Source organism: Phoenix dactylifera, chromosome 5 (assembly GCF_051530095.1).
Source record: "Phoenix dactylifera cultivar Ajwa chromosome 5, Ajwa_hap1_PhDact_Kaust_v1.1, whole genome shotgun sequence".
Taxonomy (NCBI): domain Eukaryota; kingdom Viridiplantae; phylum Streptophyta; class Magnoliopsida; order Arecales; family Arecaceae; genus Phoenix; species Phoenix dactylifera.
Window position 1 is genome coordinate 301787 of NC_143194.1, and position 24656 is coordinate 326442.

General features: G+C 38.9%; 1 protein-coding gene across 8 annotated transcripts in view; it reads left to right on the forward strand.

Annotated features, from left to right (window-relative positions):
- Positions 1-20178, forward strand: part of EMB2016 (mRNA methyltransferase EMB2016) — a 53588-nt gene extending 33410 nt beyond the window's left edge. For 4 of the 8 annotated variants that reach the window (XM_039129542.2, XM_088721173.1, XM_088721170.1 and 1 more), the window contains exons 19-30: positions 107-322; positions 414-566; positions 637-690; positions 767-978; positions 1081-1150; positions 4865-5184; positions 15570-15747; positions 15822-15909; positions 15991-17342; positions 17448-18284; positions 18398-18469; positions 19721-20178. In XM_039129542.2, the coding sequence (XP_038985470.2) occupies positions 107-322; positions 414-566; positions 637-690; positions 767-978; positions 1081-1150; positions 4865-5184; positions 15570-15747; positions 15822-15909; positions 15991-17342; positions 17448-18284; positions 18398-18469; positions 19721-19741 (3573 nt within the window). In that variant the 3' untranslated portion in view covers positions 19742-20178. The remainder of the gene's footprint in view (positions 1-106; positions 323-413; positions 567-636; positions 691-766; positions 979-1080; positions 1151-4864; positions 5185-15569; positions 15748-15821; positions 15910-15990; positions 17343-17447; positions 18285-18397; positions 18470-19720) is intronic. The other 4 variants (XM_088721175.1, XM_088721174.1, XM_039129543.2 and 1 more) reach the window with 2 other exon arrangements.
- Positions 20179-24656: the final 4478 nt, after the last annotated feature.

Consider the following 24656-nt stretch of genomic DNA (forward strand, 5'->3'; position numbering starts at 1 on the left):
GCATACAGAACCTTAAATATCTAGATAAGTCATAATCTGGCTCTCATAATTTAGATTCTTTACTTAACCAGTGCATTCTCTTATATGTGACTTTATGCACCAAAAGGGTGATCTATTTCCAGAGGAAGGTATATGGCTATGGAAATATGAGATTCCCCCTTTAAGTGCTTTGGGACTTTTGAGTATTGGGTCGATTTTAGGACCTCAAGCAGAGAGAGACATCATCTGGTATTTACAGCCAGAACACCTAGAAGTGCTACTCGTTCGGTTGACGCCACAACTTGACAGAATTGCACAAGTTGTCCTGCATTTTGCCTCTACCGTATGTGCAGCCTTAATATGTTGCTTTCTCTTGCTCTTTTTTTTTTAAACTACTGGCAGTTGATCAAATCTGTTGTTAATTTATTACTCAGGCTTTGGTGGTCGTACAAGACATGCTTCGTGTTCTCATAATTCGTGTTGCCTGCCAAAGGACAGAATGTGCAGTTGTCCTTCTACGACCAATATTTTCATGGATGGATAATCATGTTAATGAAACATCCCTGTCTGACATGGATATTTTCAAGGTAATAAGTTTTCTGTTATTTTCATTATGGCCACTCCAAATGATCTAAAATTTGATATTTTTTTGTTCAGATGCTTCGGTTGCTTCATTTTGTTGCTAATCTGTTGGAGCATCCTCATGCCAAGGTTACTGAATTTTCATCTGTATCACATTAGTCAATGTTCCATTTCTGTGCTTGTTTTAACTTCCTGTCTTATCCAGGTATTATTATTTAAGACGGGGGCTGTGAGAATTTTAGGAAAAGTACTAAAGAGATGTAGCAGTGTGTTTAACTCAGATGGAAAGCTGATTCTGGAAAGCAGAGTTCCTTCTAAAAGTGTCACATTTCTTTGCTGGTGCCTTCCTGTATTAAAGTCCGTGGCACTGATTTGTAACTCCCAGTCATCTATAAACCGAACAAGAGTACCTGATCAGTGAGTGAATCCAAAACTGACTCCTGGGTTCTGATTCTTGATATTTCATTCTAATTTTGCATTTTCTTGAGAATATAAATTGTTTTTACTCTCATAATACAGGTATTTAAATGAAAATATAGCTATTGAAGAAAATTCCGTGATTGTGCAGCATGTCCTTAAGTTATGTCAGGTAACTTACTACTCCAGTGTTTTTTTTGTGAGTATCATGTCGTTTGTTAGGAAATGTATGCTTTAAAAACTTCTTCAATATCTCAAATCAAAGAGAGGGTCATTTGAGCTAGTTGCATTCATATATGATCCAAATTAATCTTACCTTTGGATATTTTAATGAGGATTGTGTATGATTTTTCTTTTTCTGGGCCAATTTTTTTTCTTACTATGCAAAGCAAACATCACTCATTATTTTTGGTTGGCGCCTTGTTTACGATGTTGAATATTCCTCAGAAGCAAATTTCCTTTAAATCTTTTTAAATGATAAGATTTTTGTTTCATTTATACATCATCCATTTAAAGCTGCCACTCACCTTTTCTTTTTGAATAAATGATTAAGCAGAAGAATGATGCCTGGTAAGCATCATGGCTTATTGCCTTGGTGAACTACAGAGAAATCTTCTGTCTTTTACCTTCACAGTGCCTTAAATGTCAATATTTGCTTTATGTCGAGATCATGTTAGAAGTCTAGGATATAATGTGGTGTTTCTTTTCCTTTTTTTTTTTGGGTGATGCCTTTTGAACTAAGGTACGCGTACGGTACCGAACCCGGTACCGGTATCCGGTACAAGTGGCACACCGATACTCGGGACGCCAAAAAAGTCCGTATCGTATCGTACCGACACTGTGTTAGTGTGGCACCAGTACGGGGTCCGGTACTGAGACGGAAAACCTTGTTTTGAACCCTTCGTGTTGCTTATTCTTGGACCTTCTTCATTACTCATTCTTCGACTTTCGATACTTACAGTTCAGGCAATGACCTAAGGTAGCATAAATAATACAGTCAAGATGTTTTGTGGTGTTCAAACTTTTTGTATTACCAACACAAGCCATTTTATGCCATTTGGCACATCTTCTATCAATATGACAATGTTGTTGTTGCTGTCTCTTCGCTGCTAGTCCTTGTCATGTATTGTGAGAATGTTGTTTTAGTCAACCACTGGATATTAGTGGAGACGTGATTTGTCATCTAATAATGACACAATTTTTTCTACAACACTTTAAGGAAAGAGACATCCTATCTTCTTCCCCTTCCTCTTTTCCTTTTCTCCATTTCTTCTACTGTATAAGACTTTTTAATTCTATAGATGAGGATTTAGGGTCAATGGCTGCTGATGTCCTTCCACTATGAAATTATAGGGTGGGAAAATTGTTGAAATTTTGTCATCATTTGATGTTTTCTTGGTTAGCTAAGCAGATAACTAAATTTACTCACAACGAAGTGGATCCATGGGCTAAGCATGCCTTTATCTTCATTTAGAAGACAGGTTTGTAGAAGTGTACTATGTTCGAGACTTCAAACTTTTTCCCTTGTGTGATGAACAAGTATGATGCAGATATTTATCTTCCCTTGGAAAGGGTGAATTTTTATTTTCCCCTCCATTTTGGTCCTTCTAACGGCCATGGTAGAAGCGTACTTTCTGCCTGTAGCCTTTGATAGTGTCTACTGAATGTTGATGACAAATCTTCACTTCTCCAGCTAGCATATAGATTGTTCCAAGATGCAGCGAAGGACATAATGGCTTCTCCTTCGTAGCTGCCTCCACTTGGCTGCCAAATTTAGCCTGGGTATAATGGATCGCAGAACTCAGTGAATTGTTTAACATATGAGTAATTTGCTGCTTGACCTAAGTATTAAAGACCAAGTATTCTTGCAACAAAGGATGTTTAATTTAGTTTCCATCGGAAGGTTTTATTAGCAAGAGGTTGCCCCTCAACTATTTGCTTGTTTTGGATAGTAAGCTCAATAGAGAATGTCACAACATGTCACTTGAGGGAAGTTTTGGCTTCCTAGCCAAATGAAGCTTAAGTGCTTCAAGAAACAATCTTTTTTCTTAGTTATTCTTCAAAGTAATTGCCCACCACAAACTAGGAAGAATGGAGAAGTGGAGCCTCTCCTTGACTAAATGCTATGGAGTTTTGACAATCACCTTAGACTTATCTTAAACAATAAGGCTATGTTGATCTTATGAAGACAAGTATAATCCCACAATTTCCCATCAAGGAGTGGGTGGGAGGGTCTAATATGCAATGTAACCCTTGAAAAGGTCAAATTTTGAATCCCATTTAATAAATGTAGATGATAAAGACTACTATCCATCTTGGCCAAATGGTATCCTACAGTTGCTTGCATAATCTGTCCGGTTTGAGCATTCTTACATTTTGTGTTCTATGATGTTTGCGAAGATTTTGCAGCACTGTTGATGAGGTTAACTGTACACTAGGCATGCTAGCCAATTTAACATAATGTGGATGTGTATTTTGATCATTTGCATAGTATGATAATTCTAAGTCCAGGCTCATTCATATAACAGGATGAACTCTGGTTGTAGAAAATTGGAGCTGGTCAATGTGACCAAACTAAATATGTTTTAGGCTAATGTTGATGAGGTTTGGCCCATTGCTGAGACATTTGTCTTGCGACTTTAAATTGGTGGACTATACCTAACTTAACCGTTGAAAGGGAAAAATTCTATACTTTATTCTTATGTTTATTTGTGAAATTTCATAGTGAGCAGGATCTGCAAGAAGCTAATGCGATTTACTACTGTGTTAGTAGTGTTAAATCCAAACTAAAATATCAAGCTAAGTTTAACATATTTAATGCAAAAGGCAAAGGGTAGCAAGAAGAGACATAATACATGTATGGATTAACAGGTTACACCATTTAATACCAACGGTACTACTAGGCTTGATATGAGATAACAGAATATTTATTTTTATTGAAACATTAGTTGATTACTTTTTTTTTCTTTACTTGAACCTAATTAGGCCAATTAGCATATATGATAGAAAAAAAAGTTTCTTCCTAGTTCCTACCATTGCGTGATAGATAAAGAAAATATGAAATCTTTTAATAAACTAATAGTGCATGCATTGAAAAGTACAGGAAATGTAGATAAATCAAATGGGACATAATAATTAGATATATTTGTTCACTATAACTGCTGTTGTTCATAGGTTAATTTGTTTTCTTAGTTAATAACGAATTGGGGAGGTCCTTGTCATTTTCTTTTCATGGTTCATCAATTTTCTCATCAAAATGCATACTTGCTTCCAACTTTAAACTGCCATTCAATTATTAACACATTTTTTAATAGTGAAATGTTTATTATTACTTTATTTACTATGGATTCTTGTTACTCTTTTGGCTATTTAAAGGTTTAACTACCGACAATTAGTTTATGTATGGATTATGCCAATAATCATTACTACCATTCATGCACTAAAACGGTTAGTGTTCCTTGGCACGACCTATTTCTACACCTACAACATTGTTATTTGCTATCAGTTCTGCACAAAAATGACGAAATATTCATTTGGATGATCAATTAGAACACGTTCTTTGTATGGGAACAGTTTAATGTTCTTGTTTTTAAGAATAAATTGACGTCATTGTTTTGCTATCATTCATGTAAACGTTTTACTTTACAATGATGAGAGATGGTCTCTTCTTAGTTATGATGCTAAAAACATTTGGCTGCTAGGCAGCAAGCAGTGACTATCTTTTGTATATCTCCATTATTTGATATTTCAGCCAATTGTTCATCCCTCATAGAGTACTGGCTGTACCCTTCTTTTCTTTTGCTCATTTTTTCTGCAAACTCTTGAACCTTTTTTCTTCCTTTAATTTAGTTTTCCTCAATCATGATAGATAGATTGTTTTTATCAGGTTCTGCCAGTTGGAAGGGAGTTGTTAGCTTGTCTTGTGACTTTCAAGGAATTAACTTCCTGCAGTCAGGGTAGAAGTGCTCTTTCTTCCCTCTTTTCACAATTGCGATCTTTTACCCTTGAGCAAACAGAACGAGACGAGAGATATTGTGATGGTACCATTTCAAATGAGTACGAATGGAGGTCGCCTCCCCCCTTCTTAAATTGCTTCAAGAAGCTTTTGAGATCCCTGGAGTCGAAGGACTGTACTCTGACATGTGTAGTTGAAATAGCTTATGGATTGTCTTTGAGTGCTCTCTCTCTTTCCAGGGATAGTGATGCGTAAGTTGAATATCTTCTTTTTTGCTTACCTACCTTTCTCTTGTACTATATTGAAAGCACGTCATTTCAATTGATTGATAATATTTAGTTTCATAAAGTCATTTTTACCAGTATAGTCTTCTAACATCATCTAAACTTCACCAGATACACTTCTTTCTTTTGTATATGCAAGATTTACCAATGATTCTAGCTTCATTGCATAGAGGAAAAGACAGGTTTTCTCGTACTATTTTTTCTAACAGAGAACTAAGTTTTTCTTGAAATTCTAATCTTTTCACTTTTCTTCTGCTAATTTTTTAGAATAAGGGAATGTTCGTAGGTGTTTTCAGATAGTTATATCACCATCATGGAAGCTTGTGTTAAAGTGTAATAATTTTACTTGATGAATCAGATGGGTTTTGTCCATTTTACATAGAGAATATACGGATGATTGCTGTCATCTATATATTTGTTACAAACAGCAATTGTAGGGAAGACTGTGAAATTTGAACTTTTTAATCTCGATTTCTGGAGGCAATGATGATTTAGCACATGCATTCTGAAACATTTTGCTATTTAATTCTGATATAGAATATTTTTTCTTGAGGAAGATCATTTCACTACAGTAGTTTGGGTTAAAAAGGGAAAAGATGCTAGTGGGGCACTTCAATTCTGAAACTATGGGAGTACTGGAGGAGCACAAACTGTATTTTTATATTATTGTCAGACGTAAAAAAGGGTATTAATGTTATTTTTGATGCAGATTAAAGTCGACATATTTCACATTAAAACCAATGGTAGCTTCTTAGGATTATGATCCTGTGTTTGGCAATAGTTACCGTTTTACACAAGGAACTGCAAGGTTTCTTGAGATTTGATCAACCATAATTATGTTATTGCATGAATGTCTGTCTTGATGCTCAATGGTCTTTATACTCCCATCTTCTTGAAATTCGACAACGAATATTCTTTAGTATCAGGAAATTTATGTGCACATTTGATTTTAGACTTTTTTAGTTTCTTGTTTCTACGGGTCATAAATCTAAATTCTTCCTTTATTGCATATATAAATAATAAACCCTGTCATGAATATGTGTGCTGCTTATTTATCACTGATATGCATGTAGCAACATTTGTCATATTCTTAGATCTAGCAAGTATTCAATATTGGGATGTTTAGTGTGTAAAGCTTACCTATGTGCAGAGCATATTTCACTGAAATTAAAAAGCTAGAAACTTGTACATGTTTATATGCTCTTAGAAATGCATCAAGTGGTTCTCCTGCAGTCTCATTTACACTGACTTTGTGGCGAAACTAAATTTAAGCGTATGTTCCTTCGTATACATAACATTTTAAAATGTTCTGGACTTAGAATGCTAGAATAATAAAAGGGTGCGAAATCATAAAATTAGGTGGAACAACTTAGAATATTACTTGTATGAGCATGCTGCATACGCTTGCTTAAAGAGCAACAATCGCTGAACTATGATGTTCATCCCATTCTCAAATCACACTTCATTTTCTATTTAGAACTGTTTATGGTACTTATCTGCGATGCTGGATATGTACAAACTGTAGACAAAGTTATCTACATCAAGTATGTATTGGATCTAGAAATGGTTACTGGATTTGTGCTTTAAAGATTCTCGTGGACTGCTGTTCTGTTAGCTGGGTAATTTGTTATAATTTGATTTGCTGGTGTCCTTGATCTTTGCTGGATTAGATCTTACACTTTTGGCTAGTGGCCAGGTGGATCAGGGTCTCTCTACATTGCATATTTAGAATATGCGATTGTCCTTTGCAAATCTCAATATCTTTGTAAAAAGTTGATGAGTTACCTTTTACAGAAGGTTTATCAACATAATACGTCCAAGAGAAACATTGACTGATGAAGGCTAAGAAAAAACCAAAGTTACACCATATCAGAGTGTATCGCATCATGCTAGGTGTACCGCACTTGCTAGGCACACTTTATCGTACCGATACAAAACCAGTACTTGGTATAGAGGGTGTAGGGTGTCGCTATATGAAATCGATGCTCTCTCTCTCTTGGTGCGGAACGATATGATTTTCCAACCGAATAAACAGGAGATAAAACTGACAATGCGCCAACATGGTACCCGTATGGGTACCGAATCGTTTTTGTGAACTCTAAAAAAACAATATAGATGTTCCTTCTTATCCTTGGAAAATCATCTTCTTCAGGGTCTAGAATATAGAGTCTATGTAGAAGCTACATTGTTTAAAATTTACAATTTTGCAATAGTCAAATGTTGAGTGGCAGATTTTGCTTGACATGGAAGGAACTATGTGGAGGTAAGGATTGAAGTCACTTGGCTGAATAGAGAAATAAAGGTAGACTTTTGCCATTGTCAACAAAAAGGGGCTGTTTGGAGCCTTGTAGGTGAAATTGCATTGCAACTCAAGTCATTTTGCAACTTAAGTTGCAGTAGTTGACTAATAAGAAAGCTCACTTCTTTTATTTGGCGGGGAGTTTCTGGAAACGACGGGCATCTCTGGTGGACCTTCCATCGAACATGTCGTAAGTGGACACCAGGTCGGAGCTCTCGATGTACATCGAGATGAGGGTGTTCTAGAAGAAGGGTTGTGGTGAGGGGCCTTTTTTTCCTCAAAAATTAAGATCCGTAGTTGAGATAGAACAGAAAGAAAGTCACCTTTTTTGTTAATTAGAATACATATCTAAGCGGCTGCAATTCGTCTTATGTAGGGGTGGCAATCGGATCGGGTCGGACATAAACGGGTCGGATCACATGTAGATCGGGTCAGAAAATTATAAACCTGAACTTGATCTGTTTATTAAACAGGTCAGGAATTACAACCTGAACCTGACATGTTTAATAAACAGGTAACCCGACCCAACCTGTTTAACATGTTTAATAAAAGTAACCTGTTTGCCCAACCCGACCCGACCTGTTTAGCCCAACCCATCCTGACCCGATCTATTTAACCTGTTTATCCAATCCGACCCGACCTGTTTAACCTGTTTTCCCAACCCGACCCGACTTGTTTAACCTGTTGTCTAAAACTATCAATAATTAAGGAAAAAATGGTTGCTTGGCGATCGCTAAAGCTAAAAAAAGGGTTGATTAACATTGACAAACTCAGGAGCTTTAAAATCAAACACGTAAAGCTGAGATAATGAAACGCATAGAAGTTCTGACGGTTCAGACAGTAACAACAGCATCAGGCTCATACCACAAAGCTGCAGATATGCTCATTCATATAATAACGGAACACAATTTTACTAATTGGAATCTGATGGTTTTCTAGTTGCAAAAATATGTTAGTACAAAATGTGATCACAGGAGTAAGGCAAAAGCCACCGAGCCACTCAATGTCAGAAGCACTGGAACATGCACAAGCTACCCACGAGTCAAATCAATATCAATGTGGGTGCTCCGTGCTCCTCATTTCCAATTCCAAAACAAAGTTGTTAGCGTCTTGGTCATAGAAGCTGCTTTGGAAAACAGGGCACTTCTCAGACTGCCTTATATTCTTTCTTCTAAGGCCCTTTCCATATGCAGCAATTAGAAGGGCCTCAGCCCGGCCTGCAGCAGTAAACAAACAAAAAATTATTCAGCTTATGAACTGTCTACATGATTATCCAAAGAGGTAGATGCATGGTTGGAAATAGCTAAGTGATTGCAATTAGCTTCTCTGCTATCATCCTGTTAAAAAGAAAAACAAAATGACATGTTTCAATGCTGTTTGGAAGGGAAATGGAAAGAAATAGAAGTAAAACAAGCATGTTTAAATATTCAGCAAAGTTCCATGGTGCAAGTTATCGCACAGCAAAATCTACACAAACAAGATGGGAATTGACTTTTCTAGGCAAGAGAATACTCTAATCAATATTCAGTATCTCTACATCACACTAGGTCAAGATACATCAAGGAGCAATCAGGAAATATGTAGGCTCATCCAGCCACCATTTCACTGTAGAGCCAACACACACTTCCTGAACTACTGCAGGCAGTGTGTGATGCAAATATTCCCAGTTAGAGGAGACAAAGTTGAAGATTTAATTGAACATCCTGAAGAAATGGAAGAAGAATTGATATAATTATAAAAAGTAATTAACTCACAGAAATATCTACTGCACAAATAGTTGTGTATGACATCATGTGACAATAGATATTTTCAGAATAAGGGCTAAGCACTATGTGTACACACACACATCCTCAGTTATATTGTCATTCAAATTATTATATGTTCTTCATATATCTTCCAAAATACACTGAACAGTCTCCATATTTTCTCTGGAAGGGCACAATGAAATATGAAGCATATAATAAAAATGGATCATACATCCAGAATCAACAGCATGACTCTGTGAAAACTGACATTGGGACTAAACAAATGCAAAACCATAGCTGTACCAATGACACAAAAAGAAGAAAATAATCTCTTAGTTTGATCACTCAATCCACTGCATGTTAGTTTGATAACAAATGCAAAACCATACCTGTATCATGTTAAAGAACCGTATAATCCACTACACTATTTTGCATTGTGCTAGACCAAGTTTGGATCTTGTCACCCAATTGACCGTGATTGAACAGACAAGACTCAACCAGACTAATTCTTAAAGGCATTAACACTTTCACTTCCAGATGCAGGTATGAACTGCCCGTCTGCCCCCCCAATCCCCATCAACTTTTGACCTCCGGCCAGATGCAAACAACCCTCTCGAATAAAAAGGAACAAAGCCCAGCAAACACTTCAAGAAGATGAAAGAAAACCACCATCAAACCGGATATTAAGCCAGGCTCTTTACTTGTTCAATCAAACACAATTATTGTTCTCCCTGATGATTTAGAACGCAAACCGATTGAGCTATGAATCTATGATGGAGAATTAATAACACGGTACATAATTTTAAAAGAAAAAAAACAAAACCAATCAATTTCTCAATATAAACCAAAAAAGAAAAAAAAACCCGTTTTCTTTTCAAGAAAGTCCTGCAAGAACATGGACACAGCAGAAAAAACTAAGGGAAAGAAAAGGGAGAGATCTTGGATTCTTGATGAACAAGGAAAAGTTATCAAAAAGCCCGCCTATGGTAAGAAAAGTCGTTGACTTTCCAAGCGAAGGCGGCTTAGTTGCTGTTGGCTGCGCCACATCAAAAAACCCCAACTTTCAAGAACTCCATACCAGAAATCCACACAGAAAACATCAAGAATTAGATCTCAGATATCAAAAACCAAGAACAGAACCAAAACCTAAATGATCAAGATCGCCCTCCCTAACCAAAATCAAAAGGACCCACCAGAAAACACTTCGATCATCCACAAACGAGGAGAAAAAGAACAAAAAGGGAAAACGGGAAAAAAACATAAGAGCTAATACACGGAAGATGGACCTTTTTTACCGCGGTAGAGCAGAGGAACCGACCTCGCGTAGATGAATCTTTCTTACCCCGTCGAGCTGCCGCAGTTGCTGTCGATGGGGAGGCGGAAGTAGTCGACAAGGGGGAGGAGAGAGTGGAGGTCTGGAGGAGAGGGCTCGGGAGGCAAAGAATCCGGAGGAGAGGAGAGGGGAGAGAGACATTGAGGGAATAGACTCGGGCGGCGCACAAACCCTAACCCTAAGGGGAACTGGAGAAGTCACGGACGATGGAGTGTGGACCGTGGACTCGCGCTGAAATTGGGCCGAGGCGGGGACTTGGGCCGGCCCGGGCTTTATCTTATGGATTGTGACCCTTATCTATCAGCCCAACAATTAAACAGGTTATACGGGTTAAACGGGTCGGACACCTAAAATCTGTATCCGACCCAATTAATAAACAAGTTAAACGGCTTAACCTGTTTACGACCCGAACCTGTTTAGGCCAAACCCAAACCTGTTTATGGCGGGTCGAACACGGGTCGGGTTGGCGGGTCGGGTCATATTTTGCCACCCCTAGTCTTATGGCCGTTTTAAGCGCAAGTTTATCTACCACAGGATAGCGCTATGTTGTAGACCAATGAGAAATCCAATTTACCGTGAAATTTGGGTTGCATGCATCCAAACAAGAGGGTTGGCCTACATGTATAACTTGAGCTGCATGTGGCTCCACGTACATGACTCCTAACAGCCATGAAGTTGAATCTGATTCAGAAAGTGGTTAATCTACTGGTATTGAAGCTAATTTGACAATTGATGAGAGATGGATTAGTAAAAATATGAAAGGCTACCGAATTCTGATGCAATGCTGGTATTCCTTACTTGGGCATTCTAGAATATTGTAAAAGATGCATTAAAGAAAAGATTTATGATTGGTTACCTATCTGCAGTTTTTTTTCTTACACTCCAGTTCTGTTCAATTTGTACAGAAGAAATGCTTTGTTGTTGAATAAAAAAAATCTTTAAAGCATTATCTCTAGATCATTCATTTGTTGGCTTGTTCTATTAGACTAGTGAACTGTCTTTGCGTGACAACATTTTTGGTGTTTATAAATTGGATATCATCTAGATCTTTTAGAAGTTCTGGGGCGTCAAGTTATGAGGATTTTCTATATCCTTTGCCTCCCATACTTGGGGATGTTAATTTGTGAATAATTTTTTTGGAGTGGTAGGTTTGATTTTGGAAATAGTATATTTTTTTTGATAATGGAAAATGCTTCAGCGTTGTCATACCCAAAGTCCACTGAACTGGTACCGAGATCCATACTGGTCGGCGGATGGGTCGGTACAGTACCGGTACCATACCGACACTGTATGCTTAGGCCTGCCGGTTCTGTATCGGCATGCCCAGTTTTTTTTGAGGTTTTCAAGTTCAATTAATTGCCAATCAATTTTTTAAATTTTTTTCAATGATTTTAAGTATAATTTGATGTTTTTTTGATTTTTTTGATATTTTTTGATATTTCTATGATTCAATTTAACCTAAATGATGCATCTTGTTTTAAAATGATACAAAATATAAAATTATTAGTGAGATGTTGCATGCTACAAGAAGCCACATGAAATATCCTCAAATCAAGTCGTAAAGTGAAAAATATAAAATAATACAATCAATTACATATATTTAAAATACAACATACATACCAATATTTAAAATTTCGTTGAGTGATGATGTCTCATAGATATCGGAATCATTAGCATATCGACCCACCCTCTAACCAAGCAATGTTGTAGTCTTATATGTTCATCCTATAAGAAACATGCTCTGGGTTATAAGCACTCTCGGATCTCTCGCTGAAACTTTGGCTTTGAGACATTCTCTAACTGATATACTGGTTGATAAAACGGCTGTGAAGGGCCTTATCTGAATAAACCGACAGCAAAATCCGAGCCGTAAGATGCTTCGGGTTGCGTAGGCTAGTAGCTACCCAAAGATGCCTCAGACACACTATATCCATATCGTATCCGTATGAGTCATAGGCTATCTGTGGCTGCGGGTCATAGGATCCAGTATACGACTCGGAACTTGATATGTCTATTGCCATGTGCAAGGTCATTTGCAGCTGCATCGTGTCCTCCTGAATGACGTCGAGAAGTCCGTCTCCTATATGCAATTGGATCTTCGTAGATTCTACTAGATCGTGCACCGTGGTTTCTATTCTGTGTAACATGCATAAATTGGGACTCACCAGTGAATCGAAGACCACCTTGTGGCTCTCATAAATGATGGTCTCATGTCCTCCACTTTCTCTGGCCAATAGTCCATGACCACCATAACTGCTGCTTCTGGTCTTTGAATCTGAGTGAATTGGCTTCTCCTACACTCCATTGGGGCTGCAGGTGCCTTTTATTTTTTTTGGTGTGCCAGGCAGCTGCTTTTTTATCTTACATGCCACTCACTGCTTGCTTACCTTTCGTTCCACTCTCTGCCTGGCTATGTTGGGAGGATGTATTTCACTCTCCTGATCGAGTTGATCGGATAGTGTAGTGACCTTGTCTACGCATCTCTCGATCACATCTCTGAGAGGATGTCTCAGACAAAGAGTCATATAGTGACTGGCTCTCTTGTGGTTGTGGCTGATTAGCTGGAAGTATGCGTGGAATATTGCTCTCTGCTCATTGCTTTGCATTGACCCTAGCATTGCTAGCTACGAAACTGGCCGATCGTGGAGGCGATCCTCGCCCATCAATCTCCGACTCCTGATACTGGCCCACAAGCCATCCGATCATAGGATCATTCTTATTATCAATGAAAGTACTATGGATCGGATCTGTGTACTTTAGCTCTACTTCTTCCTGAATGTATTTTAGCCTCAACCTCAGATTGTAGTGAACATATACAAGGTCATTGAGGAGATTCTGTGTCAGACGGTTCCTCTGCTTGCTGTGGATGAGGGCAAAGGTAGACTAATTGCACTCACAACCACTCGAGGAGACCGCCTGGGAGAGAATTCGGATAACAAGCCGCTTAAGATTTTTCGTAGATAAACCAAAATAAATTTATTATTCAGCTGCAAAAACATTGAAGAAAATTATGCCCCTAAATACGCTTCTGATTTTACATTTTTTAATTTTATTTTTTATATATTTTTATTTTTTAATCCAAAAATGTATTTTTAATTTTTTAAAAATTATATATAATCCAAAACAAGGCCAAAAAAAATAAAAATAGAGAATAAGATTGGAAAGAGGAAGCACACCTTATTTAGGCTTGAAGCTTCCTTCATTTGCGCTGAATCGGTATTGTTTCGCAAATTGGTGGGAAGGAGTTGTTTAGGCATCTTAAGCCTAACCGAAGCAGAGAAGGTGTTGGATTCCCAACACCTTTTAACAAAAGAAGCAAAGGAGGAGGGGGCCCGGTTCCAAACCGGGTAGTTCATACCGAGTTCGAACGGAACCAACCGGTTCCGAACGGTTTCGGCTAGTTCCAGGCCGCTTCAGTCCGGTTTGGGCCTTTTCTGGCTAGTTCCAGTCGGTTTGGAACCCGTACCGGCTGGTTCGGGGCTGGAACCATTTTTAATGGGCGAACAGACCTGATTCCCCATTGGGTCGGCTCGGTACGGGTCGAACCGGGCGGTTCGGCCTACCTTGGTCATACTTTTAGCAATTTACATGTGGTCCTTACAGCTTTTGAGGTTGGATCTTGCCTATTGAAATTAATTTTCCATGAGATGCCAGGTAAGTGGACTTGAGTGATGGTCTGTTTTCAGACTGCCACTGTTATTTCCGACTGCCACTGTCTTGCCTGTTCTATTCCATGTTAGGATTTTCAGAAGATATTTGGGCAGAAAGATTTACTACAGCAAGGATAAACTGTTTCTTCTATATGCTTTTCCTCTTCTGCCAAGTTGCAGCTGCCTGAAGCAGCATATTTGTTTTTGGGTGTGTCTTGTACGTCTGTTACCTGTAATTATTTTTTCTTTTCCTAATTATGTGATCATTTTTTTTTCCTTGTTCCATTCCTTGGCCTTGGCATGTTCCCCTTGCTGGGGTCTCCAACTCTTATTATGAGGTATCTTGTAATGAGATCATTTTTTGGTTAAGAGGGTGTAATACATTGATGATGTATCTAGGAAGTTGGTCCTAATAGTGAAAGTTAAAGCATCCTCCATGTTCTGGACGGACATCGATCAGCATAGGGGCGCATCTAGGATTTGGTTTCTGTTACTTCTTTTGTGCAGTCATTGCACTGATAAAAGAACAAAATGCTCCAATTACTAGCAACCTGTGCAATATATGCTAGGGTTCAGTTTGGTCTCCCCATTTGGTCAACTAACATCACACCATATGTTCTAGGCTAAAATATCTGTGCATAGTCTACTAGTATATTTGGAGGAAAATTTATTCTTGTAATTCTCTTGTATATTATTGTAGTTTTGAACCTTTTTCTGTGGAGTGTTTAAGAATTGTAGTCCTTTGTTGTCTTTAATTTTTCTTATCTGTTTACAAGCTAGTATCAATTTTTTCCAGTGTTACCTGGACACTCGATTTCAGCTCCAAAAAAAGCAATTAGTTTTGGATATGTATTGTAGTTGGATATATATCGGATACTTGGATAAGTATGAAGCTCTTTGGTAACAACTTTTAAAGATCGGAAGAGAGTTTTATCCTCTAATTTGATATTAGGAGTAATTAGTTCTTTTTCAAGATTGGTCAAGGGTGTAGGTGTTTAAACAACTTCACAATGAATAAAAAATGTATATATATTAAAAGATCTTAACAAACAATATTTTTTAATATTTTCTTTTTAATGTTTAAACACATAACGTTTAAAGGTATAAATATATAAGTTAATTAAATATATGTGTTAGCATATCTTTGTATCTCCCTCTTCCCTCCATCTGCATCAAATACTTGGATACGTGTCCAAACCTGCTTCCTGTATCCATGTCCATGTAACACTGGTTTTTCTCCCTTGAGTATCTAAAGTTTTTGAATACCATATGGAAACACATTGTTTTTTCAAATCTGAAATCTCATCGTGATATTTTCTTAACAGTTTAGAGGGAATCTTGATATTGAAGTGCCTTTTTGGGCTGCTGAATGATGTGGATGGTGCTGCAATTTCTTCTGATAAAAAGTCAAATGATGTGCTTGATTTGATACAAAAATTAGAGCAGAGTATTAGCGAGGATGAGAATTTAACTACTACAATCGGGGAGACCGGTTTGCATCAGGTATGATTTATGGTTTCTTTTCTTGTGTGTTTTAATTATTTGAGTTTGATAGCTAAAGTGTGTTGATTTTACAGGTTAAGGAGTCTTTAGATTCCTTGTTGTTTCTGCTGCAGAGCCCCGCTGGTTCATCATCCATGTCAGAAGGCATTGTTCTAAGTGAAGGTTCTCATTCCTCCATTGATGTTGTTCAATCCATTGTTTTGACATCCCTGTTGATGCCATCTTTGACCATGTTGTCCGCAGACAGTGAAGATGCATTATCCCTTTCAAATGTTTGGAAGTTGAACGAAGATGAAAAAGCTGGCAATCAATACTTGCTTGAAGGATTTGCAGAGAAGTTTGTGTGGGAGTGTCCTGATTCTTCTCTTGACAGACGATTGGTGCCAGCTTTATCTGCAAGGAGGAAACTGGCATCAGTAGAGGGCCCTGGCAGACGCGCACGGGACAATACAGGGTCTGAAGCTATTGGATCAAATGTGCTTTCTCGAGTGTTGGGTGTAACCAATGTTGCTTCTGGCCCTACTCGTAGAGATACCTTTCGTCAGCGAAAGCCTAACACAAGCAGACCGCCTTCCATGCATGTTGATGATTATGTTGCCAGAGAGAGAAATATTGATGGTGCAAGTAGTGGATCAAATATTGTTAGTTCTTCTCAGCGTGGGACATCTACGAGTGGAAGGCCTCCATCAATTCATGTGGATGAGTTTATGGCCAGGCAAAGGGAGCGCCAAAATCCCATGGCTGTTGCAGTTGGAGATGGATCACAAATTAAGAATTCAGCCCTTGGAAATGACAATGTTCCTGTTAAGTTGGATAAACCTCAGCACTTAAAGACTAATCTTGACGACGATCAAGAGATAGATATTGTCTTTGATGATGAAACAGAATCTGATGAGAGACTGCCATTCCCTCAACCTGACAATAATTTGCAGACTCCTCTCATCATTGGGGAAAGTTCTCCGGGTTCAATAGTTGAGGAGACTGAAGGAGATGTAAATGAAAATTCTCGATTTTCTCAAATAGGTACACCACCAGCATCTGAAGATGGAGGTTCGCACTCAGATATTCCTTTGAGACGGTCTATTTTTCAGTCTGAAATATCGGTGGCTCAACAAATTTCTTCAGAGAAAAACATGAGATTGACCGCAGCAGACAAGACATCCTTCCGCGAGCAATCTGAAGAGTCAGAATATGTTTCTCCCATTGCAGGATCAAAGGGTTTTGATGCACATTCCTCAGCAAACCTTACTAGTTTTCCTTCACACTTCGTTGGTGTTTGTTCTGTCTCATCATCTGTTCAACCGTTGCTACCATCTACTCTTTATCATAGGAACAGCCCACAGAAAACTGCTGATGGTTGTTTAACTGGTGGATCTCAAGGGTATGGTGAACAGAAGCTTCCCAACAGCCAGCTACCTTTGCCTCCAATGCCCCCTTCAGCTATCTCTTCTGTGCTGTCTCAAACTGCTGAACCAGTGCAAAGCCACTCTTCGCCTTACATGAACATTGTCCGAGATGTACAACCACCACTTCCTTCAGGATATCCACTACAAGCATTTGATGTCAATGGCCCTAATACAGTTAGAGCTCTCAATGTAAGAGATAAAAGCCCTTCTTGTGGAGTTTTTCTATTTTGTTTCCTTGAGTCATGTCATCTGCATATTTTTCAGAAGTGGTTAATTTCTTTCTTCGAATTGCAGCTTCAGTCAGAGAATTATTTATCCACCGGCAACTGTTCTTCAATTGCCCAGCCTGTTCTGGAGCCAAAGCTCTCATGGAATTCGGTTTCAGGCAGTAGGTTACATATGGAGACCTTTACTTCTAGTACCTCTGCACATCCAACACCTCCGCTCCCCCCTCTGCCACCACCATTTTCCACTCCAATTACCCATTGCCCTACAACTATTTCTGGATCACAGGCTTCACTGTATAATCAGGGAAGTGTTGCAGCCCATCTCACTCCACCTTTGACTCCTATAAATGACACAAGTTTAGGAATTTTTTCTACACCAGGAACAAGCATAGCTTCTTATTCACCACCGGCATTTACACCAACTTTGCTGATGAGTAGGCCGGCTTCTGTACCTGGAACATTGTTTAGCCCACCTACCCTGCAACACGGACAGAACTCATCGATTCTTTCACAGCCTGTCCCTAGTTCTCAGACTAGTGTTCAATCAATGCATCCCCGACCACCACCACCACCTCCTCCGCAGCTACCACGTCCTCCTCAGCCTCAACACACTGGACCTCCCATACAGGTCTCACAACCACATTCTAAACAAGTTATGCCAATTCAACAAAGCTCTATCCAAATACAGGTTAATCCCTTGCAGATTCCACAGCAGCTCCATATTCCCCAGTTACAATTTTATTATGAAACCCAACAGCAGGAGTCCCTTTTGCAACCTCTGCAGCCGATGCTTGAGCAAGCTCAACTGCAAAATCCAAATCTTCAAGTAGATAGTGCACCTCAGCAGCAAGAAGAGTCGGTAATGACTTTGCAGCAGTACTTTTCTTCACCTGAAGCCATTCAGGTTTGTCTTGTATATAGTTTGCTGACTTTAATGTATGAAATATATTCTGCAATTCATTTTATGTTGACTGACATCTTTTTTTCTTCAAATTCTCTTGGGTTTGTTTTTGACAGACTCTCTTAAGTGATCGAGATAAGCTATGTCAACTTTTGGAACAGCATCCAAAATTAATGCAGATGCTTCAGGTTTGACGCAATAAGTTATGATACTTTGAAGCAATAGATGACAAAAATATCCTCTTGGTGTTTCAGAAAAAATTGCATGTTTACATTCACGCGGAGAATTAAAAGAATTTGGTTCCTAACGGAATTTTCCACAGAGAAGCTAATTAGTAAGACTACTACAGACTGGTCCCAAGAGTTTTAAGGATAAGTAGGGCTTAATGTGTTAAAGAGTGAGCTGGTGTTGGTGAAATGGGATATATTGGATTTAACAGGTTGGTATAATTAGAAGCTAGGAAGGCCGTACTGCCCCAAACTCTTTAACATCTAAAGGGTGAAAATTTTGCAGATTTCAACTTACATCCAGGCCAGAGTCAGGTAAAGGGTCTTCTCCCCTTCCCTATTATTTTTGTTTTTGTCATGCCGAAAATCGGCAAAAAATTAAAGAGAGAGTTGAGGTGCAGTTATGTTGGAGAGAGTTGAGGAGCTTGTTCACTCATTTGGAGATCAGTGAGCTCTTGGGTGGCTGGCTGGCTTGATCGTTCCATGATACAAGGGAGGGTGATAGTTCGAGTGACGTATCTGGTGGCCAGAGAAATAGCAGTGGACATGGCAAGACAATATATAACTCAGCTTAGGGTCTTCGATTCACCAATGAGACTCAATTCTGCCATGCCACATAGGATAGGGATCATGGTGCACGACCTGGTAGAGCCTGCGAGGATATTATTACATAAAAGAAATGGCCCTCTTATGGTAGAGCTCGTGATACCCTAGACGTATTTGGATTCAAGTCGTACACTGAATCCTATTTTACATAGTTAGGTTATGACCCACATCGATATGGTTCGTCTGAGGTGTCGTATTCGATGCATTCTATCCCTGCTACAGGAAGAAATTTTGGCTACGCTAACCCTGTTACTAAGCGTATATCTCAGAGGTGTATTTGCTAAAAGAAATTATATTGGGATGGACTAATAGGTGGCTTGGAAGATGATCAGAGACGGGGAGAGAGTCATGATCTGTTAAATGACAAATGGCCTGAGGGAGCTTGTGTCATAATAGTAGACAAATTTGCCTACCGTGATGGTTTAGATCATTTCTTCCTAAGAGATTTATAGCGACTATAATGTGTCATTTTGAAAGTTGAGCATGCATCTGCCTGTTCATTTGCTTGCATGAAATGATATGTTCTTTATGTCAACATCCATTCAAGGATTAATTTTGATGTTCCCTTGCCAGTCATGTTTCCCTTCATTTTCTGTTGTTGTTCAGGAGCGTTTGGGCCAGCAATAGTTGCCGGAGGAAGAGGTGTAGGAATTATCAAATCTTTGTACTTGGACGTAAGAAATTTTGATGTCGACAACTTTTCGTGGCCACCATCATAGGCCGATTTTGCTGGCTCCGTTGGTTGGGGCCAATCCGCTATATAGAGAAGGCATCACAGCATATTGCAGCCTTCCAAGTAGTTGCTTCTCATTCCACCTTGTGTTTCATTTGTGCATTAGTCTGTATAATATCTGAATATTGTATTAATCAAAATGTTTTTTTCCTACTCTTGGTTGGAATTTCCTTTGGTCAAGTTTTAAGATACATTTTGTGTTTAGAACCTATCACTCATGGGTGTCATCTTGATTGGAACACGATCTCTGAGTCTGTATAGTCCAGGCAGGGTCCTGTCTTTTACGGAGAACGATGATTTCTTTCTTAATCGGTCAAGTCTACCTTTGCAATCCTGTTAGTTCTGTATTTGCTTGTAACATGGTTGTGCAAAGCAGTTGGGGCATTATTTATATAATGATAACAATACATACTTGATTTAAAATAATAAAAATATGTCTGTAATAGTAAGAAATTAAAGCTTCATTTATATTACAATATGCATGATATGGAAAGGCTAAATTTGGTTTAATCTTATTGTATAGTAGTTTCAATGGATATGTAATTGTTGAACAATAAGATGTTGCAAAAATTCTTATTTATTACTGGCCAACTTAGATGCTGTTGGAGAAAACAGGAATCCTGATTTATAAGAGAAGGATCTCCAAACTGAAGTCTACAAAATTTTTCTTAAAATGATTCTAATATGATGTACAGAGATATGTATTGTCAAAACTCTGCAATAGCGCTATCCGTAGAACAGCAAAACTTGCTAAGATAATCAAACTAAAGCTAAGAAACTAAAAGGATGCAAATGCTAGGTAATCTGAAAAGGAAGAAAAAACTGACAACTTGGTAACAAGAAGCAATCAGAAAAATAAAACAAAGGAAAATTCTATCAAACAACTGAAAGTAGTGGTATATAGTTAGTGATAAAGAGGAAGTCAAAGTAATCTGAGGCAAGACTGGCCGAAGTCGTGGACGCTCGTTGTGCCCGTTTGACTTGAGAGGGTGTTTTAGGGCTTTTGTTAAGCTAGTAAACTATTAATTGGTCACTATTATTAAAGAAACGGAATGGAGTCTAAGCCATGACTAGAATTATTAGACCTCTAACTAAAAGAAACCCTAGGTTTGATAGCCAAGAAAAATCCTAGGCAGAAGAACCTTCACTTTTTTCGTGCGAGGTGGACTGCTATGTTGGGAGGGGTGGGATCCTTCCCTTACCTGCTGTCAGATACATAGGCTGGTGTTGCAGAGAATAAAGTGTCGGGCCTCGATGGCTTCCCCCTTTGTTCTTCAGAAGATTTTGGGTTATTAACCATCACGAGGTAGTAGCTGCAATCTAGTAGTTCTTAGCACTGGGAGGATACTGGAGGCTTGAAAGAGGACTTTCATTACTTTGATACCCAAGAGTTAAGATGTCTCTGAGCCGAGCCACTATAGATCGATCAGCCTCTGCACAACCCTATACAAGGCAATTGCTAAGGCTATGGTCTACAGAATGAAGCCGATCCTTCCCCATCTTATTAGCCTTGAGCAGGGGGCATTTGTGGAGGAGAATAGCGTCACGGAGAATCTCCTTCTGGCCTAGGAGTTCATGCACGATTTGCTAAGAGCGCCATCTCACTGTAGTCTCATGGCCATCAAGCTTGATATGGAGAGAGCTTATAACCGCATATGTTGAGATTTCCTCCGAGTCTCCTTGGAGAGTTTTGGATTCCACAGAGAGTGGGTCGAATGGATTCTTAGTTGTGTATGCAAGCCCTCCTTTGCTATCCTGGTTAATGGCACCCCAATAGAGTTCTTTCAGTCCACTCTTGGTCTTCACCAAGGTTGTCCCCTCTCTCCCTATTTTTTTATCATTTGTGCTGATGTCTTATCTCGTACGCTTCGGGATGTGACAAGGCACCAGGCAATTGCCCCTATATGCTTGTGCAAGGGGCCCAACCAATCTTGCACTTGCTTTTAGCAGATGACTACCTCATGCTTGGTCGGGCCTCCGTTCAGAACGTCATACTCTTTAGGAGGATTTTGGAGGGCTACTATCTTTAATTAGGCCAGAAGATGAATCTCTACAAGTCTGTGGTAATATGCGACCCCAAGGCTCGCCCCTATCTAAAGCTTGCAATTAAAGATTGCTTGGGGGTTTTGGAGTAAAATGAGCCATGGTGCTACCTTGGCATACACATTATGTGGCACAGACTTCGGAGCGCCAAGTGCATGGTAGTGGAACAGGGTGTACGTGATTGGTTGGAGGGGTGGCAGTCTGGAGCCATGTCTATGATGGATAAGGTGACCCTAGTTAGATTGGTTCTTAGCTCGATGCCGGTATACCTTTTGACCAACACCGCCCTTCCAAAGAATCTGTTGGTGAAGCTTGAGCAGATGTTTAGAAGCTTCCTATGGGGTTCACATAGTGGAGAGGGTGGGGTGCACCTACTATCCTGGGGAATCATTTGTCAGCCCTGCATGACGGAGGCTTGGGTATCTAGTCTCTGCTAGTCAAAAGGAAGGCTTTCCAAGCGACTGACGAAAAGCGTCATAGTGCTTCTTAACTACTGAACCTACACAGGCGGGTGCTTTCTCTATCTATATAGGAATTATGTTCCCTGTTTGAGGCATAAGAGGAGAAAAAACTTGGTTTAAGCGAAGCTGATGGTAGGGTAGGGTTTAGAGTTTTCCTGTTTGAAAGACTAAGGATGTGGGGATAAAGAATAGCTCTAGGGGAAGCAGGAGATTGAGCTAGACCAAACCTTGATACTCACCTTCATTGGGAAGGTATTAACTTTGATAATACCTTGATCCAGATATAGTGCTGATCTTTGATAAGTGATCTCCCCTTTCCAAAATAGAGCACTTGGGAGAGTTTGAATGACTGAATGTTCGAGAAAATCCGAGGCTGATCTAACTTGTTGAGCAAAATGTATCTTTTGAGACGACATCTTTCATCTTCAACGTAACTCCTTTAAGTCGAAAACCCTTTACGAACCTTTAATTTTTTACGTACTTGTGACGAAACCCCAAAATTTTTATCTTAACTTCTTTCTATCTTCCTTTAGGCTAGAAATAAAGCGAAACTCAAAGTGGAGAAAGACTAAAGGTGAGTGACCACGTAGAGAATAATCACTTGAGAAAGCCATTAATGGGTCTAAAGAACCCAAATCTTGATATGAGAGAGGAGAAATTAATCCTAAAAGCTGAACCACATTCATAATCGAATTGATTAGTGTCGTGAAAGAGGGAAGAGATAGAGTGAAAACTCACTGAAAGAGTTGCTCAAGTACATAAGAATTCAACCATTTTAAGAGTAGTTATTCATTATGGTTCCCGACCATGTTTGCAATCTATTCGGTCAGTGCTCTTGATGTCGGGTAGTCTTCTATCAGGGCTCTTGCTTTCCTTGCTTTAATTAGTCTTATTAAGTCTAAACTCTTTGACATTCAGGAAATACTGCCTCGCTCGGTTTAATCAATATAGGTAGAAAGAGCTTCGGGCTAGACCTAGCCCTCCAAAAAAATTAGGAAAGATTGACCAATCCTTGCATTATCATTAGCCTTTGCTCTTACTGCTCTTCCTGACCTAACCTTTTTTGTACAAAAGAGGATATCTCCTAAAGTTGAGCTGGAGAAATTTTGAATTCGGGCCATAGGGAGAGCAGTACAATAAGTTCTTCAATGTTCTCTCAAAGAAGCTTTGTACATAGTGTACATAGTGTACATAGTTAGGGTGTCCACTGTCAAGTTTTTGATTTGGGCCAAAGATGAAAAAAATCAATGGGAAGAGTCACCTTTCAGTCTATCTAAAATTCCTAAGTGGATAGTAAGAAGAGAAGAATAAGATTCAATTTTCTCACTCCACTACGATTCAGTACTTTCATGAGAAACAACAAGTTTAATCACTTCTTCAATGAAAGTGTTTTCGAGGGATGAGAGGCTAGGTAATAGTGGAGTGGAGAGGACCGGTCAGTTTTAAGGGAAGTGGTCTGCGCCTACATGAGTTTTAGCCCTTCCATTACCTTGCCCGGACCATTCAAATGGGGATGCTTCAAATGGGGATGAAATCTTATTTCTAACAACAAAACATCCAAGGTAAATACAGCAACAATATTGATGTTTTTAACTATAAGTGCAAACAGCTTATCATACTATAGACAGGAGACAACATGAATATGCAAATAAATAATTAAACTTATCCAGCAAGAAAATTAGGAAACCTCCGACTTTCAAAGTCATTCGGGATCATAAAGTACCAACTAATTGTCAATCAACCACTTTGAGGCTAGAAAACTATGTAAATCCATTTATCTTGATTCTTTCTCTTTCTCATTTCTTCATCACGTGGACTATCCTGCTCTAACCTAGAATCTCTTTCAGTCGTCAACCACTACTTTGACCTCTCCTATTTGGTGTTTCGGCACATCCTCTGGCTGCAACCAATGAAAGTCAAGTCAAAGAAGAAATCTACTAACTAATTGGTGCAAACTTCATTATCGCAGAACTCATTTTGGATCCAAATAAAGTGAACACACAATCTATAACCTCTACAGAGTAGACATCTCCGGATAGGCCCTATCCATTTATATACCAAAAATGACTGAATTTTCAGGCTATTTCGGTGCCACCAGCAACGATTCTATAACCAGTGGTGGTTAGAGCTTCTCTCCAATAGTGGTGTCTCATTATAAGCATAAATAAAGGCATGTACTAGGAGCTTGGTTTGACCTTTTAGGATTCTGAAACTATAGAATATGTTGTTCTGCATGAACCTTACTAGCATTTCAACTTTTACCTCTTGAAGTAGAACCGCTACTACCCATGATGAAAAGTAATCA